Source organism: Schistocerca nitens, chromosome 9 (genome assembly GCF_023898315.1).
Source record: "Schistocerca nitens isolate TAMUIC-IGC-003100 chromosome 9, iqSchNite1.1, whole genome shotgun sequence".
NCBI classification, from domain to species: Eukaryota; Metazoa; Arthropoda; class Insecta; order Orthoptera; family Acrididae; genus Schistocerca; species Schistocerca nitens.
This window is the reverse complement of record NC_064622.1, coordinates 347100877-347120390: the sequence shown is the minus strand read 5'-3', so window position 1 is coordinate 347120390 and position 19514 is coordinate 347100877. Positions and strand designations below refer to the sequence as shown.

The window sequence follows — 19514 nt, the reverse complement described above, 5'->3', positions numbered from 1 at the left end:
CACTACGAAAGGTGAGACAACTCCGTCGGTTAGTTTGCCAGTTGTGGACTTTTAAACAGTGGATACATTTTTTTGGAACCCTCTGTATAGAGGTAAAATCTGCGCTTCTCGAGCTTTTCAGAAACTTCGATATAACGGCGGGTTTTCTTCGAAAAATCAGGGTTTTGTGCTTCCAAGGGTAGGGAATGAAGAAAAAATTTGACATAGACATATCTTCGATATATTGATGATTGACACATTGAGGTTTGACTGTTGTTTAAATGAACCGTCGGCCTTGTTGACTGTCGACAGCGCATGTCCACTTTTCATTGTATGATGGAATATCAACGTATCTTTCAGTTTCACGACATGGCGACCAGGTCATGTGTAATTTCATTTGGATGATATGTGGGTCCGCACCCCTTCCACTTCATTTGGCTACTTCCAGAATAAACATGCTGAGAAAACATTTTAACAAATATAACTGAGATACGCTTGACAGTGTTAAACATTAAGTATAAATGTACTTAAAAAATAGTGGACAAATTATACAGCAATTTTACAAGATTATAATATTTTTATTAAATATTTTAAATTCTTGTGTCGTATAGAAGCCGTTTTGTCCAGCCACATTTCCATAATGTTTCTGATGAGATTCAGCGGTACACAGCGTGCTATAGTTGGTAATATATTAAATAATTCTGTCCTTATGTATGTGAATGGCAGCTCACGGTGTCACTGCAGAATGCCAAGAGTTGCGGCGACTCTTGTTGCGTATGTGACCCTGGCTTTAGTTTCGTGATAGATAACTGGAATATCTCGTGGGCACATAGTCTTTAACTTTATATCAGTGTTAGTTTGACGTTATATGATTGGAACGTCTCATAGACGTTGAGGAAGGACTTGGTGCAGTTTATTGCGTGCGTAGGAACATATCTTAATTCTGTGGTGTTGCAAGCAATTGTTGCACCATTACAACAGTTTGCTGATATTTGACGGGTTGATACATAATGTGGTGAAATATACAGCGCAAAATGAACGAAAAAATTTTTTGAGATTTTTTAAAAAATGAAACAAAAGTGGAACGTAAAATAATGATGAAAATCCTAGGACCAAGAACTAAAGATGGTGTGAATTATCCACAACCCAATGCAGAAATATATAAAAATATCTCCAAAATTACATACACAATGCGCATGAGGAGAATCCGAAGCACGGGGGCATTTAGAAAGAATGGACTCAAACAGGTTAACGCACAATATACATACATTTTTAAAGAACAAAACTACAAGACCGAACTGGTATAAACAGACGGAAAAAGACCTGAGAGAATTAGGGTCTCAAAATCTACATGACAGAAATGAAATCAGAAAAATCACAAACACACGGGGTTTTGAGGAAGAAGAGAGATAAAGTAACCGACATACGTGGTCTACACAACGAAAGCTAGCCCATTCGTTGCTTATTAATGAATACTGGACGAGAAGGAAGGCCAACAAATGTTGATTACGCGTAGCCCTAAGTGATACATCCGCGAAGTAGAAACAACAGCAATCGAACGATATCGATTGTCAGTATTAATACTACTTGTACTTGAGTGCTTTGACAAGTAATAATGTTTTCGTTGGTCTGTTGACATATAGCTGAAAGTGTTGAGGGGAGTGCAATTTGAAAAGAAAGTTTAAGTTACATGTAACTGATGGAGCGGTCCAGTTGAATGTATCATGGCTGCTACATAACAGTAGAAATGAATCGAGCCCTTCTCCAAACACTTCGTTTGGATTATTGAATTTTAGTAGTGTACAGTTAGTTGCCAGCAGAAATTCGTTTTTATCGTTATGTTGACCACAGCCCCTCGAAATATATGTGGTAGATACCACTATAGCCGCCTTAGCAGTTTGATTCGTGGATGTAAGAAGGACAATTCCTTTTTAGGATGTTGTAATGTAGTTGGATTCCAAAATCACGTTCATCATTCGAGTATTCAGACGTTTACTGCACAAAAACATTTGTCTTTATTGCATACACGTTCTCATCGATGCATTAGAATTTTGAGTAGCCTTAATACTTACAGGTGTTTTCACAAGACATCTGTCGACAATGAAAAACCGAATAAACCGTTCCCAAAGGTTCTATACATACAGAATCCATTCTCGTGGTTAATGAATAAATTAGATTTTGGTATTTTGAAAAATACGTGGGATCCACAGTTCAATGAATCAGAATTTAAACGTGGAGCAAAACAGGTAGGCACTCTTCAGTGAAATGTTATTTTAGTAGTAACAACGTCTTATAATTGAAGTGTCCGCTGCTGAAATCTGTATATGTTGCAAAAGGCGGTGTCAACTATATCCCAACTGATTTGTCAAGATTTGAGGGATGGACTGGCTGGTCTTCTAACAAGGAAAGCAACAACCAAACTAATCCACGACATTGAAACATCATGGAGCGATGAGCAAAGGCGTCTTATTGGGATAGAACCAGAAGATATTCAGGTTGCTGTTCCACGGCGAGTTAATTTTCAGACCATAGTGGGTGAGAGGAACTTACGTTGACTTTATATATTTGTTTAAAATAAGAGCTTAATCCTAAAAATATTAGTGTATTTGCCTTTAACTAAAATGAAGTAATTTCTGTTGTTGTTGTGGTCTTCAGTCCTGAGACTGGTTTGATGCAGCTCTCCATGCTAATCTATTCTGTGCAAGCTCCTTCATCTCCCAGTACCTACTGTAACCTACATCCTTCTGAATCTGCTTAGTGTATTCATCTCTTGGTCTCCCTCTACGAGATTTACCCTTCACACTGCCCTCCAATGGTAAATTTGTGATCCCTTGATTCCTCAGGACATGTCCTACCAACCGATCCCTTCTTCTAGTCCAGTTGTGCCACAAACTTCTCTCCTCCCCAATCCTATTCAATACCTCCTCATTAGTTACGTGATCTACCCATCTAATCTTCAGCATTCTTCTGTAGCACCACATTTCGAAAGCTTCTATTCTCTTCTTGTCCAAACTATTTATTGTCCATGTTTCACTTCCATACATGGCCACACTCCATACAAATACTTTAAGAAACGACTTCCTGACACTTAAATCTATACTCGATGTTAACAAATTTCTCTTCTTCAGAAACGCTTTCCTTGCCATTGCCAGTTTATATTTTATATCCTCTCTACTTCGACCATCATCAGTTATTTTGCTCCCCAAATAGCAAAACTCCTTTACTACTTTGAGTGTCTCATTTCCTAATCTAATTCCCTCAGCATCACCCGACTTAATTCGACTACATTCCATTATTCTCATTTTGCTTTTGTTGATGTTCATCTTATATCCTCCTTTCAAGACACTGTCCATTCCGTTCAACTGCTCTTTCAAGTCCTTTGCTGTCTCTGACAGAATTACAATGTCATCGGCGAACCTCAAGTTTCTTATCACTTCTCCATGGATTTTAATACCTACTCCGAATTTTTCTTTTGTTTCCTTTACTGCTTGCTCAATATACAGATTGACTAGCATCGGGGATAGGCTACAACCCTGTCTCACTCCCTTCCCAACCACTGCTTCCCTTTCATGCCCCTCGACTCTTATAACTGCCATCTGGTTTCTGTACATATTGTAAATAGCCTTTTGCTCCCTGTATTTTACCCTTGCCACCTTCAGAATTTGAAAGAGAATATTCCAGTCAACATTGTCAAAAGCTTTCTCTAAGTCTACAAATGCTAGAAACATAGGTTTGCCTTTCCTTAATCTTTCCTCTAAGATAAGTCGTAAGGTCAGTATTGCTTCACGTGTTCAAACATTTCTATGGAATCCAAACTGATCTTCCCCGAGGTCGGCTTCTACCAGTTTTTCCATTCGTCTGTAAACAATTCGCGTTAGTGTTTTGCAGCTGTGACTTATTAAACTGATAGTTCGGTAATTTTCACACCTGTGAACTCATGTTCTCTTTGGGATTGGAATTATTATATTCTTCTTGAAGTCTGTGGGTATTTCGCCTGTCTCGTACATCTTGCTCACCAGATGGTAGAGTTTTGTCAGGACTGGCTCTCCCAAGGCCGTCAGTAGTTCTAATGGAATGCTGTCTACTCCTGGGGCCTTTTTTCGACTCAGGTCATTCAGTGCTCTGTCAAACTCTTCACGCAGTATCATATCTCCCATTTCATCTTCATCTACATCCTCTTCCATTTCCATAATATTGTCCTCAAGTACATCGCCCTTGTATAGACCCTCTATATACTCCTTCCACCTTTCTGCTTTCCCCTCTTTGCTTAGAACTGGGTTTCCATCTGAGCTCTTGATATTCATACAAGTGGCTCTCTTTTCTCCAATGGTCTCTTTAATTTTCCTGTAGGCAGTATCTATCTTACCCCTAGTGAGATAAGCCTCTATATCCTTACATTTGTCCTCTAGCCATGCCTGCTTAGCCATTTTGCACTTCCTGTCGATCTCATTTTTGAGATGTTTGTATTCCTTTTTCCCTGCTTCATTTACTGCATTTTTATATTTTCTCCTTTCATAAATTAAATTCAGTATTTCTTCTGTTACCCAAGGATTTCTACTAGCCCTCGTCTTTTTACCTACTTGATCCATCTACATTTATACTCCGCAAGTCACCCAACGGTGTGTGGCGGAGGGCACTTTACGTGCCACTGTCATTACCTCCCTTTCCTGTTCCAGTCGCGTATGGTTCGCGGGAGGAACGACTGTCTGAAAGCCTCCGTGCGCACTCTAATCTCTCTAATTTTACATTCGTGATCTCCTCGGGATGTATAAGTAGGGGGAAGCAATATATTCGATACCTCATCCAGAAACACACCCTCTCGAAACCTGGCGAGCAAGCTACACCGCGATGCAGAGCGCCTCTCTTGCAGAGTCTGCCACTTGAGTTTATTAAACATCTCCATAACGCTATCACGGTTAACAATAACCCTGTGACGAAACGCGCCGCTCTTCTTTGGATCTTCTCTATCTCCTCCGTCAACCCGATCTGGTACGGATCCCCCACTGATGAGCAATACTCAAGTATAGGTCAAACGAGTGTTTTGTAAGCCACCTCCTTTGTTGATGGACTACATTTTCTAAGGACTCTCCCAATGAACCTCAACCTGGTACCTGCCTTACCAACAATTAATTTTATATGATCATTCCACTTCAAATCATTCCGCACGCATACTCCCAGATATTTTACAGAAGTAACTGCTACCAGTGTTTGTTCCGCTATCATATAATCATACAATAAAGGATCCTTCTTTCTATGTATTCGCAATACATTACATTTGTCTATGTTAAGGGACAGTTGCCAGTCCCTGCACCAAGTGCCTATCCGCTGCAGATCTTCCTGCATTTTGCTACAATTTTCTAATGCTGTAACTTCTCTGTATACTACAGCATCATCCGTGAAAAGCCGCATGGAACTTCAGACACTCTGCTGCCTTCACTACTTCATCCCTCAGAGCTACCCATTCGTCTTCTACTGTATTTCTTTCCCCCATTCCTGTCAATTGTTCCCTTATGCTTTCCCTGAAACTCGGTACAACCTCTGGTTTACTCAGTTTATCCAGGTCCCATCTCCTTAAATTCTCACCTTTTTGCAATTTCTTCAGTTTTAATCTACTGTTCATAACCAACAGATTGTGGTCAGAGACCACATCTGCCGCTGGAAATGTCCTACAATTTAAAACCTGGTTCCTAAATCTCTGTCTTACCATTATATAATCTATCTGATACCTTTTAGTAATTTCTATTAGTATGATAACTAGGCTGACATGACAATGTGTAAATATATTACAGTAGTAGTGGAATGTCCATATGTTTATATCAATACTAACAGTAGCTGAAAATACCTGCCTTTTTGCTTTCCTTTTTTTGAGTCCAGCATTCATAATTGTTGCACTCTTGGTCAGCGGTCTGATTTGATGCAGCTCGCCATGCTATCTACCCTGTTTACTAAGTCACTGATCCAAACCAATGACTCTTACAGAATATTTATCCTTATCCAGAAACTTTCAAAATCTGGAGTCACAGAAGAATGCTGAGATTAGGATAGGCCTATATCAAATAACAAATGAAAATGTAGACCTACTGAATCAAATATAAGAGAAAAGAACTTTACGGTATAACAATGAATTGCTGGGACACATCCTGAGACACTGAAGAACTTGTGTAAAATTTTACATAAGGAAAAAGAATATAAATGAGAGGAACAATTTCTGTAATGATTTAAATTACCTGCTGTCAAAGTTAAAAACTGACTGAAAGAGAGAATGAATCCACACATTTTCACAGTGCGGCACTTTATTTCGTGCAGCCGGTTTTAGTAGAAAATCTGTACATTGTTACTTAAAAAACTGAATACAACATTTCTCTATTATATATTATGTGTATATTTATGCATCATATTTATTTAAAAAATGTGGAGCCTCTGACTGTCAAATGTTTATTAGGGTATGGTGTAAAAATTTGAAGTAAATTGGTCGACTCTGAGATTTTTGCAAACAATGTTTTCTCTGTATATAAAACAAGCCTTTTCCCCACCGCTTCTCCTGATATGTGTTACGCACATATGTTGCACACATCTTCTCCTCTTCTCTCTCCTATTGCATTTCTGGCCATCTCTCTGTCTACCTCATCCTACCACCTCTATCTGCCCACTACCGATTGTCCTCCTCCTCCTCCTCCTTTACCCCTCCCTCTGTCCATTTCTCCTCTACCTTCTTTCTGCATGTCTCCTCCTCCCTCTGTGTCTGTGCATCCTCTCCTCCCCCCTCTCCATCTCCTGCAGAACCCATATTTATTCTCATCGTCACCCTCCCTATGTGAAAATCCTCCTCCTCTTTCCCAGTCTTATCCCCTCCTCTATCCATGTCAACATTGCCACAACTATACCCATCCACACATGTCATGCAGGTCAGAATGTATATAAGGGACTTGAAAACACTCTTTTGCCCCTGACATATAAGTTGCTCTGGCAAAAGAGGTCGATAATGCAAGCTGATATTACTCCAACACGTTGTGCAGGGCACCTTTCACATTGAGGGCTGGCAAACTGTTTCTTGCCCCTCATGTGTAGATTGCCCAGCTAAGCAGGTTCATAAGATTCCCATGCAGCATACCTGTGGTGCAATTCAGTCAATGCAGCAGGAGATTAAACATCATGCTTGTGTCCCCATAAATATTAGAGCTAGAGCATTTTAAGCCCCTGTATGTTGGTCCTCTCAGGATAAGCAGTTTGTGTGTCGGATTTGGCCAACTTGGGTCCAGTGGCCTGTGAGTAGTTCTTATACATACATACATAAAAATTAACCGTATTTGTAGTGTAATATTAAAAAGACTTCATTTCCATGCATTTCTGAGAACACCATTGAAATTATGAAAGTCTTACAAAGATCCCAGGCAGTTTCTGTATGTTGAGTGGAACTGCGTCAGGTGCCTGCAACGCAATTTTGTAAATGTGTCTATGGCAGTGCCTCTTCATAGCTCTATAGACAGCTATTGTTTTTGCCTACAGCTGTTTGTGCTTCACAGCTGAAAGCTATCAAAAGCAATGCTAGGTGTCAGTGATTTCATCAAGTTGACTCAACTCTAGGAGTGTCTTGGTAGTAAAGAATAAATTCATTAAAATTTCATGAATGATGCAGCATTTTTTTTATGCATCTCCATGTTTATCATGTAATATCCCTTGAAGTATGTATCATACAGTGATATATTTGTGTAGGTACATTCAGTGGCATATGTGAATATTGTCTGTGAAAGTGTCGTGCACAATGTGGCAGTTGTTCTTGCATCTCAGTGTTTGACATCAGATCTCCTAAATTATGATAGGCAACTGGTTCTTAACCCCACAGCAATTGTTGCCTGGCAATAAGGGATATGTGTATCAAGTTTGGTTGAAGTTGGTCCAGTGGTTTATTTTTATATGCATGGACATAGATATATAGCCTTTTCTCCGCAGCTTTGACTGCGTATGTTCAACAAATACATCATTCTCATCTCATCCCCACACACTGTTGCGTATCTTCTTGCAACCTCTTTCATCTCCTATTCCTCTGTTTCATTATCTCCCCTCTTTATTTGTCCATCTTCTTTGCCCCCCCCCCCCCCTCCTCCCTGTGTCCGATCATATATTCATCCCCCGTCCTCTGTCCATATACTTCTCCTACTCTTCCTTTCCCACCTGCCCGTTATGCATGTACTACTCATCTCCCATTGCTCTCTGCCCGTCTGTTCTCTCCCACCTCCCCCACCCCACTAATTGCCCATCTCATCCTCCTCCTCCCTCTCTGTCCACCTCTTCTCCGCTCCCCTCTCTGTCCACCTACTCATCCTCCATATTTCTCTGGCCATCTCATCCTCTCCATCTCCCATTCTCTTTGTCCACTTCTGGGCCCTGCCCCCTTTCTTCATTCATCTCGTCTTGCTCCCCACTCCCTAGCCATCTCCTCCTGCCCCCCCCCCCCTCTCTGTACACCACCTTCTCCTCACCTCACCCTATCCAGCTCCTCTTTCCCCTTTCCCTATCCATCAGTTTCTCCCCTCTCTGTCCCTTAATCCTCCCCTCACCCTATGAATCTCCTCCTCCTCCTATTCCCATCCATCTTCTTCTCCCTGCCTCCTCTATCCATTCCTCCTACTCCCCTGTTGTCCTATACATCCCAACCTGTCCTCCCTCTATCCATCTCAACCACCCTCCTCTGCATGTGTGCCCCTACAAAACAGATTGATCAAGGAAGCTGATACTACTCCATCCCAACAGGCTTGTTGTGTAGGACAGCCTACACAAATGGGACTGGAAAATTGTTTCTTGCCACTGACATGTAGGCTACCTTGCATAACACATCCATAAGGCAGAGCAATACTATTCCCACATCACACACGTTGTGCAGGGCAGCCTGTATGGCAGGAGCTGGACATTCTGGCTGTATCTCCACGTGTATTGAAGCTAGTAGGTTTCTTACCTCGCAGTGCTGCTACTCTTGAAGTTTTCAGTTTGTGTACCAAATTTGGCTGAAATTGATGATGTTTGGGAGGAGATCCTGGACAGGCATCATTACACTGTTTGATACATATATATTTAAAAAATATTTAGTTTGTCTCTATCCAAACATTTATTACAGTATCATGTATTGAAGTAAATTGGTCAAGAACTTTATCAGATTCTACTAACAATAGTAAACAGAATCTTATCTTTATGTAGTAATGTATATTGATTGAACTGGGTTGAAAATGGGGAGGGATGTGGAAAAGTTAAAAACAAGTAAACTAAAATAACTAGACAAATACCAAAATAAAAATCAAACATAATGTTGTGATGTGCATAAAATGGTTCCATTTGATCAGAGGATTGTGAAACTGAAATTCTATTTTGTTTAGGTAAAGTATATAGAGTTATCAATGCTTGTCAGTTAGCAGTAATTAAAACATCTTTTAAGTAAAAATAAGTCATTTTGATCTCTTGCTGCAGCAGAAATATCTCAGCCTTTTCTAAAATAGTCAGAATTAAGATCAGCAGTGCACTCATATGAAGCTTTGCAGGATTAGTTCATGGAAGCCATCCCGCCAAAAACTATTACCTCACTGTGAATAAGTTCTTAGTTCCAATAAATTTTAGGAAAGCTGGGGGTCAGTTCTAAAGGAGAAACCAAATGTCAAAACGTGAACCACATGAAGAAGCTGATAAAGCAAATACAAGTAAAAATAACTATATGAAAAGGATGCATAATTTTAAGCAGCTTTATGTAGTGCTTACGTTACAACAGAACCAATATTATTATGTAAAAATTTAGTTAATGAATAACTTTTTGGCCATGTATTAGGTTTTAAAAAAATCAACATTGTCCAAAAATATCCATCATGATATGTTTCAGAACAGAAGTTTTGTGACGTGGACATGATTTTTGTCGCCCTGAAGACAGCTGAACACAAAAGTTCAAGTGCCTTGATCTTCATTGAAATACTAGCAAGGTAAGATGACTCACTAACCTCAAATGAATAAAAATTAATTAATAAAATGCTACATATATACATGTTGCAGATCTAATAATATAACAGGAGTTACAGCAACCCATGTTTAAAAAACCAACTTCCTACACAATTGATTGATGCTACACACAAACAAAGGCAGACAGAAATGCTTGTTTTTGGTATCACAGGTCCCTTCATCCAGCAAAGAGAGGACAGAATTGGATGAAGTAAGACTAAGTTATTCAGAAAGTCTCTTGTGACCCTGAAGCCAAGGAAAACAAAACTATGACAATGAGAGGAAAATTGTATAATGAGGTGAAGTTAACAGATCACAGGTAAAGTGGGACACAAGGCTAGATAGTTACAGAAAAAATAAGAAATCGGTAAATATTGGAGAAGAAAAAACCAAAAAGTATGGGGTGAATTATAAGAGGGGCAAAAAGTTCCTGAAGATTATGGGGAAGAAGATGACAGAAGCAGATGAATCTAATAGAAATCACATGGTCTACAAGTAAGGAAATAATTAAGTTGATGGGTGCCAAAACACATTATGGATCAAATGCCAAAGAACAAATTTCTGATAACTACTGCAGATCTTGAGGACAAGATTTATGAGATACAGACTGTACTCCATGACAAGGAACTGAGTACTTCCCGTTTTATGTATCTGTTTTCAATTTGTCATTATGGATGAATTAGTGATCCTCCTGCACACACAGAGCAAACAATGAGTTAGGCCATTCCAGTGCTACTTCCAAAGTACACAAGTGCTTGGAGTGGTTGTCAGGTACCTTTCAGCCAAGTGCTGTGAGTATAGACTAATTGCCAGGTAGCCCTATTGCACGCACGCTAACCACTTGACTGCTCCTGCCTGTAGGTGTGAAGCCAGGGCAGTACGTTTGCATACGTCACAACATGGCTAGCTGGCTGGCTGCCTGCCTGTGCCCCAACTGTTTGTCCAAAGCCTTGTGACTGTCCTTGGCTAGAACAGTGTCCAACATGTAATTACAAACAAAGGAATGAGTTAGGTAAGATCATATCATCTGACCAGCAGAGGTAAAGAAAAGTTACTCAAGGAAATTGGTGAGACTGGCCCTATTTTTGGGCACATTTAAATCACAACCTGGATTGAGAATTTGGGTGATTCATTCAAGCCCAGAGCTGTGTTGCAAAACATACACATCTTTCTTAGTTTTGAATACAACTGGTTTTAAGGAGCAGGACTTGAGGGAAGCTGGGATGTGGTAGAGTCGGCATGGGCAATCTTATAAACGACTGGTAAATTTAGGAGGAGGGGGGTATTGGTGAGAGACTAGTGTTCTTACACAGTACACCAGCACAGCATTGTATAACAAGTATACTCATTCGGTACTGAATAGCAGTGCTAACAGCTATGGTGTACTAATGCAGAAATGAGAGTACAATCTTTTTCATTATTCCACTTTTAAAAATGTATTTTGGCTTTAAATGTTCACTCTATTCACTTCCATGCTTTCCAGTCCATTGTCAGCATTATTCCCCTTTTCTTCAGCTGTACCCCTAAGTTGTTCCCCTGCAACTATGTAAATCACATTGGATCAAATGTAGTCTATCACACTATTGAATCATATCTAAAAACAAAGATTCTGTAACTTACCAAACGAAAGCATTGGTATGTTGATAGGAGACAATAAAAAAACACACACACAAATTTCAATCTTTTTCATTATTCCGTTCGTCTTTCCCTCTCTCCTGATGAAGCAACCTTGGACTGAAATTTGTGTGTGTGTGTGTTTTTTTTTATTGTCTCCTGTCAACATACCAACGCTTTCGTTTGGTAAGTTACAGAATCTTTGTTTTTAGATATATTTTTCTCACGTGGAATGTTTCCCTCTATTAACTCAACTACATTTGAACACAGTTTCTGGTATAGCCTCTGCCATTGGTTCTGTGGATCATCCCTACCACTTTCATATCCATTACATGTAATTAGGATATTCCATTACCAGTAGGGCAAGCAACCCATTTCACAAGTAATCACAAAACACTGTTACTATTTTTAGAATCATAATCATGTAAGAACCAGTTATAGTTGTCTGTTATCGATGGAGAAAGAGAAAGCTCCGTCTTTAGGCCACAAGTGGCCCTTCCGGGACCGTCCGACCGCCGTGTCATCTTCCGAGGAGGATGCGGATAAGGAGGGGCGTGTGGTCAGCACACCGCACTCCCGACCGTTAGGACGGTATTCTTTGACCGAAGCCGCTACTAATCGGTCGAGTAGCTCCTCAATTGGCATCACGAGGCTGAGTGCACCCCGAAAAATGGCAACAGCACGTGGCGGCGGGAAGGTGACCTATCCAAGCGCCGGCCACGCCCGACAGCGCTTAACTTCGGTGATCTCACGGGAACCGGTGTAGCCACTGCGGCAAGGCCGTTGCCGTTATCGATGGATACATGGAAAAATCTCATCTGTTACTGATAGGGAGTTGGTCTAACTGTTTTATGGCTTTCATGAGTGACTGTGTTGGGTAGAATAAGGCAGAACAAAAGCTGTATTCCTACAAGTTGTGAATCACACACACAGCCAACTACTTGCCTGAGAACATCATAAGCTATGCAGTTCCTTTTGAAACAATTACGTCATCAGCATCTTGTTTGTCTAAAAGCACTCCCAAAGTGTTCTGAAAATTGTCACAGGGAATTTGCTGCTACTTAAAGAAAAGTCTGTAAGAGGGTTGATGTATGTAAGGGAGAATGGCCCACTTGGACAAATGAAGTGTTTACATGTGATATTCCACAGATAGGGCACAACTGTAGACCTACTGTGCTCTCTGCTTATGTTTCTTGTTAAACTGTGTGGGCAGTAGTATGGCATACACAACTGCTGAATATGTCAACATGCTTTTGATCTTTCTTACATCTGATAACAGCACTGGAATTGCTGTTAGTGAATATGCTGCCAAGTATCTAGAGCGATGTTATCAAGACAAATATGTTTTTGTGTGGATTTCCACCTTTGCAAGACCCCCCCCCCCCCCCCCATTCACTGAATAGAGATTATCTACAGACGAGCAGTACTCCAGAGCTAACCAAGAACCGATTCTAGAAGCTATACACCAAGTATGTTAGGAAAGTACTCATGAGGTAGTAGGGAAACTGCATGTTTCACATGTTGCACAATGAAGGGTTACATCCCTATCATTATTTGTTACAATGCCAACATCCTAAGGATTGCTTTCTGCAGATGCCAGTTGGGTGAATGGTTCCAACAACAATAGGGAACCAATAATGACTTAATAAAAATTGTAATATAGTCTGATTAAGCAGCATTCACACATGACTATATCTTAATATGCTTAGTGCCTTCCATTGACATGTTAACCCACACATTACCAGTGCCTGTGGATACATCAATGTGTGGGCCAGAATATTGGGGCAGTATCGCAGGTCCGCACATGTTGCTGGATTGGTTGACTGAGTGAAGCTATGATGCATTTATCACAATTTGCCTTTAAGATATTCTACTTCTTATTGAGCAGAGGTTGTGCTCCAATATGACGATGCACCTGCAAATTTTGGAAGAAATGTGCAACAGTATTTAAGTCGAGGCTTTACCAGGAAATGGATTGTCCATGGAGGTTGTGTGTTCCATCTTCCGCATTTGTCTGGCCTAAATTCCATTTATATCTTCCTGTATGGACATGTGGAAGAGCATTTTTATTCTTATCTGCCAATGAATGTGAAATAGCTGGTACTGTACTTCTATGCTGCTCTTCTAACTTGTTTCAGAGGAGCAAGACCATGCAGATCACTAATGTTTAGGGATGCAGGGAGGTCGCTTTAAGCATTTGTTCTGGAGGCTGCGTCTGTTATGTGGAAGACATGTTGTCACTGATGGCGTATTTAAAAGTATTGCAGTTGCTGCTGTTATATAACTACATTTAGTATGTTTAACATCTCCTCATTGATAAGTTTTGTAATTATTTCTATCATATAATTATGATAAAAATTACCTTACTGATTATTACTCTCGGTGAATATTTATGACATGTTTGACAAATGATTGTTATGTTTAGTGTTTTAAAAGGTCTACAATACAGTATTAGTGGGTGGATCAAAAATAGAAACCGCCTAGGCCTGTAATCAAACTCAAGTATTCCAATGCAAAACACTACCCACTGCATTCACTGGAGAGCACAGATGTATTGAACTGAATGAAGATACTTGTCTTATATTTGATAAGAGTGTAACCCAATTGCCTGCCTTTGGCATTGATTTTCTACAAAAAAATAAGCATGGGGTTAAATTATTGTACTTTTAGTATGCAAGGAACTGCGTTGCGATGTCAGGGTGCAGACATTTTGGTTCACTCTGAATATATGCATGTATTAGAAAAATTAGATTTAATCACATTCACTATTTTGTGTTTGCACTTTGTTTATTGGAAAGTATGTAGTAGCAAAGAGAGATTTTTGTTGCTGAAGGAAGGATATTTTGTTTTATAGTGTCATCAGCCTGTACTAGACTTGCTTTACCTTATTATAATTTTGAACTTTGTATAATAAGCAGCACAGAAATGTAAACAGAATATCCTCCTTCATGTGGCAAAAAGAAATAACGCAAATTAGAAATGGCAGAAGAGAGGGAAGGCAACTTTTTCTGACACATTTAAAACCACACACACTATCAGACTGCAATCCTCAATCAGTCCAAGGACATTTTTTGGTCACTTACCATGTCTGGGAAAGTAGACAACTTTAAATTAGTTTCCACCATAACCAACTGCATAAATGAGCCCAGTGAAAGGCAAGTGTATCTCGCCTTCAATAGTATCATGCTTAAGCCACTGCTTTGGTGTTCAAACGAGCCTTCAAACTATCGATCTTAAGGTGTGTCTATCTTTACTTTGCAAGTACCACTTGCTGCCCAATCAGTTTGTGTGTTTTATACATGTTTGACGTTGATTCTTTGTTTTTGTAAGTTTTCTTCCAACAATAACACAAAATTATAATTAAAATGGTAAACTGTATATTTATATGCTTTGAATTCTTGATTTCAGATTTCATAGAAATTATACAGAAGGAAGATTACCAGACTGGACTGTCTCACTGTTCCGTGTAACTCAATTTGATATACGCCCAGTTCCCGCAGGGTAATGGCACCACAACTGCAAGATTTTAACTTGTTTTGTGTCTTTCTCAGACAAATTGTTGTAATTCATAGTTTGAAAAATGAGCTAAATATAAAAGTATTAAGATGAGTTACCTTCATTTTTTAACTGAGCACACTACCTTCTTGTAGAGGCAGTTTTTGTACAGCTAAAAGTAATTTCGGAGAATGTTTTATTCCTTCTGAATTCCTAAAGTTATGAAAATAATTATTTATTTGTGCACAATTCAGTACATCACACAACTATCAATGGCACACAACTAACATCACTATTTATTGACACCAATATGTAAATGTAACACTATTCAGGTAACAGAATCTGTCAAATCACACATAGAAGAGCTTCTTTTATCTTCAAAGAAATGTGAAAATATTGGAATGAATGCATATATACTGTAACATTGTGCAACATAACGTTCATTTCAATGACTGCTTCACAGCCTACCAACACTAGCTTTTCTGAACTGCGCAGGTAGGAACTCTCCCCGCAATATCATTCAGGAGGACGGTTCAAACCCACGTCCGGCCATACAGATTTAGGTTTCCTGTGACTGCCCTGAATCGCTTCAGGCAAATGCCGGGATGGTTCCTTTGAAAGAGCACGGCCGATTTCCTTCCCTAATCCGAGCTTGCGCTCCGTCTCTAATGACCTCGTTGTCAATGGGATGTTAAACACTAATCTCCTCCTCTCCCCGCAATATATCCCACATTCCTGTAACCCTCCTGGGCTCAATCTTCAGTAGTCATTGTCCTTTACCCATCTATCTACTTCCCTGTTCCCATTCCAGCATTACACAGTCCTCTATTCCCCCAGTGCATCCAGTCTTTTTTACTTCTCTCCTTTTCTGCTGCCCGTCCTTCCCAGCCTAACCTCTCAATGGCACCTTGATGCCCTACCCTCTTCCCACCTCGTGCCTGTATGCTCCCATAAGCAGCACTTTACCATCCCCTACCCACCATGACCCTGCCTCCTCTCTACCCCCGCCACCCAGTTTGTTTCTCCCGTTGCGCACTGACGCACAATTGACGGCTGAAATGTGTTTAATTTGACATCCTTATCGAGCAGCCGAGTCCCGCAACAATCGCTAAAAAGATGGTCATAAAAGACTTGTCATTATTCCATCCTGGGTTTGCCATTGTTTGATCGTAGCAACTGAGATATCCAGGCACAACTCATGACAGTGTGGCCTTGGCAACTGGAGATTGTCATCGTGTGTGTTGTCTAATTCTGATGAAAGCCTGTTTGGTTGAAAGCTTTATTGGACAATCTTTTTGTTGTGCCTGCTATATGGTAGCAACTATCCTTTTCATAGTATGTCAAATTAAACACCTTTCAGCTGTCCAATTGTCAACCTTATCTTATTAGGCAACCAGTTTCAACGTTTTACTACACCATCTTCAAGTTCCTGACTGGCGTGTATGAATAATCTACTGATCAAAACAGGAGCTAGCAACACTGGTATTAGTAGATATCTACCCAGGAGCTAGCAACACTGGTATTAATAGATATCTACCTGCTACAGTGACCCAATGACTTAGTAAGATGCTGAAACTTGATGCCCAATAAAATAAGGTTGACAATTGATGGCTAAAATGTGTTTAATTTGACATCCTTATCGAGCAGCCGAGTCCCGCAACAATCGCTAAAAAGATGATCATAAAAGACTTGTCATTACTCCATCCTGGGTTTGCCATTGTTTGATCGTAGCAACTGAGGTATCCAGGCACAACTCATGACAGTGGCTTAGCCAATTCAATGATGCAGTGAGTGGTATGTTCGTTAAGAAAGTGTCTGTAATTACTAAATCGCTTGGTACACAGCATGCTATGAAAAGTGCGACAGGGATGGATGAGAATAGGTCTTAACAAGGAGACCACACAGCAATCAGATGTTTGTTATTTTTTATATTTATGGTATTTGAGCTTCAGGAGTAGACTATTAATTTGCCAAAGCTGCTCAATGCAGTTCTTCAAAAATTCTCAAGAAAATCAGCCTTCAAATTTTCTGACTTTCCTTAATTCGCAGATCTAGGATGATGATTCTGATGGGCCACATGGCTCTATGGTAGAAAGTTCACCTGCCAGTTGGGCGGCCTGGGTTTGATTGGCAAATGCAAACTTTGTTTCTAAGTTGAATCTTTTATCAGTATTTCCTCCGTAAAATATATGAAGATGGAAAAAAACTGATGTTATATTTTTTATTTTAAAACAAATGTTATAAACATCATTAATTATGAATTTATATTTGCAATGAAAATGAAATGTGTTAATCAGAATACAATTAATAAATTTTAAATTTAAATGAAGTAGGGCAGCACTTCAAACTTTTTTGGCAACGGAACCTTTTTGAAATATTTAATATTTTACAGAGCCCTAAAGTAAGCAAGACTTAAGTTTTGTATTAATCCTTCAATTATAATTATTCAATGAAAAACATACAAAAATTGGTATATTATACAAACTGACTTCCACTACATAATAATAAACACACAATAATACAATAAACAAAATACTGTGTATTGATTCCACTGTAAATTGATAAAATTGTTCCCATTTAATGAGAGGCATGAAGCTGTTTCTATTTTTGGCCAACTGTCCAATGTCAGGCTTCATAGAGGAGAGCTGAAGGCAAATGTCAAATTCAGTATCCAGTCTATTGCAGGATTTTGTCTTGCATATGCTGAGAATCCATTTGTTTCACACATTTAAGTTGTTGGGAACATGAGAAGAACAGTCTCAGCCTGTGTGGGAAGTTGTAGATTTTTGGTGCAGGGTTCATGATAAACATCCACAAGTGATGCTGTTTTAAACAGTTAGTCCATGCTTGAATCTGATGCCACTTGTAACAAGGATTCATAGGTTTTGTTTGACATATTTTCTGGATTGTACTAAAGGATTCTGAACCCATGAATTCATTTTCCGTCTTTTTATTCTGCTCTTCAGGAAAATACATCTCAAAATATGATACATATCATGGAGACACTGGACCAATCCTTCAAATGTTTCATCTGGTAATTCTGCTGCCTCACCAAAGAACACATTGTTAAAAAGCTTTCTAGTTATCTCTTACAACGCTATCAAAAAATCTACTTTCTTTTTTTAACACAGTTGTTAGTATTGAAAACTATTATCTCTTTTCATTGTAAAGATAATTTTAATTCATCAATTTTTCCAAAGATATCTGCCAAAAAAGCTAGTTTGAACAACCAAGTCACATCACTCAAATGGTCTTTTAATTTAAAAGAAATGTCATTCATAAAAGCTTGTAATTTAGCTCTGAGTTTAAAGAATCTTGTTAAGGTCTTACCCTGAGGTAACCATGTAAACTTGTTGTTGAACAGTAATGTTGTGTGTCTGCTTCCATAATCTTCAAAACAGTTTGCACTGAAAAGTAACTGATTATCTTTACTTAATTAAGAACCAGTTTTAGATTTGGTGGCATCTTTATTGTGAGTGTCTGTTTATGAAATGGCTGGAATAACAGTATGGCAATTTACTTTTTCTCAGTGATACGCTGTTTTATCAGCCTTTGACCAATCTGTACAAATATTGATAATATCGTTCCAATCAAGGTGGTACATTTCAAACCAATTGTTTATCATGTTAAAAATTTATTTTGCAGTAGTGTCAGTTGGCAGTGATGCACACATAAGCAAAAGCAAATCATCTTCAAATGAATGTTCACATGGTTATCATAACATTATCAGCATTATCATTTGCAAGATGAATTTCTGTGAAAGCAATAAGCTAGTTCCTGTTTGATATAGCCTGCAAGAGCACTAATTCAACATTAAACAGTGTTGTTTGAAAGTAGAGTGTAGAAAGATACTTTATAGATTTTTCATTGAGCATACATTGTGTTATGTCTGCTACACATTGTTTTATTATATTACCAGTGATAATGTATACTTTGTCTGCTTGTGCAATGTGATAGATGACCAAATAAAATGTCTCTGTAGTTTTTTCATTCACAGTTTGGGTCACATACTTCAGTTTTTTTTTAAATAGCTGTTTTTTCTTATGTATAAAAAAATTGTTCATTCTGGTCTTTGTAATCAGGGTGTATACTTTCTAAATGTTGGTGCATCTTAGTAGGTACCATGGCAATATTTGGAAGTAACTTGCTGTATAACATGCAGGGAAATGAGAATACTATGGGAAGCAAACTACCCACCATACAGCAGAGACTTAAGAGTCGCAGATAAGCCTATCTGCGACTCGGCATCTCCGTTATATGCTGAATTGCAGTCTATCCTTTCCATAATATTATCATTATTCCATCCTAGATTTTCCAGTCCATATGGTTGAGGCATTTGTCATATTTTCTTTTTATCACCTTTACTGATCATTAGATCCTTACTGCTTGAAACCATGGAGCCTGAAATTGTTACAGCATCATCTTGAACGTTAGTCTAGATCGGAAATCTT

The 19514-nt window shown here is 39.1% G+C and overlaps 2 protein-coding genes across 3 annotated transcripts in view; both read left to right on the top strand.

Annotated features, from left to right (window-relative positions):
• The window catches only part of LOC126203065 (39S ribosomal protein L44, mitochondrial), a 644782-nt gene that overhangs the window by 491404 nt on the left and 133864 nt on the right, over nucleotides 1–19514 (top strand). The window lies entirely within an intron of this gene.
• LOC126203066 (m-AAA protease-interacting protein 1, mitochondrial-like) lies at nucleotides 1581–15177 on the top strand. 2 transcript variants are annotated; one of them, XM_049937305.1, is made up of 5 exons: nucleotides 1584–1890; nucleotides 2054–2225; nucleotides 2316–2514; nucleotides 9842–9938; nucleotides 14977–15177. In XM_049937305.1, coding segments are annotated over exons 1-5 (567 nt in total). In that variant the 5' UTR covers nucleotides 1584–1888; the 3' UTR covers nucleotides 15074–15177. The 2 variants fall into 2 exon arrangements, with proteins under 2 accessions (XP_049793261.1, XP_049793262.1); XM_049937304.1 differs by having other exon boundaries at nucleotides 1581–2225.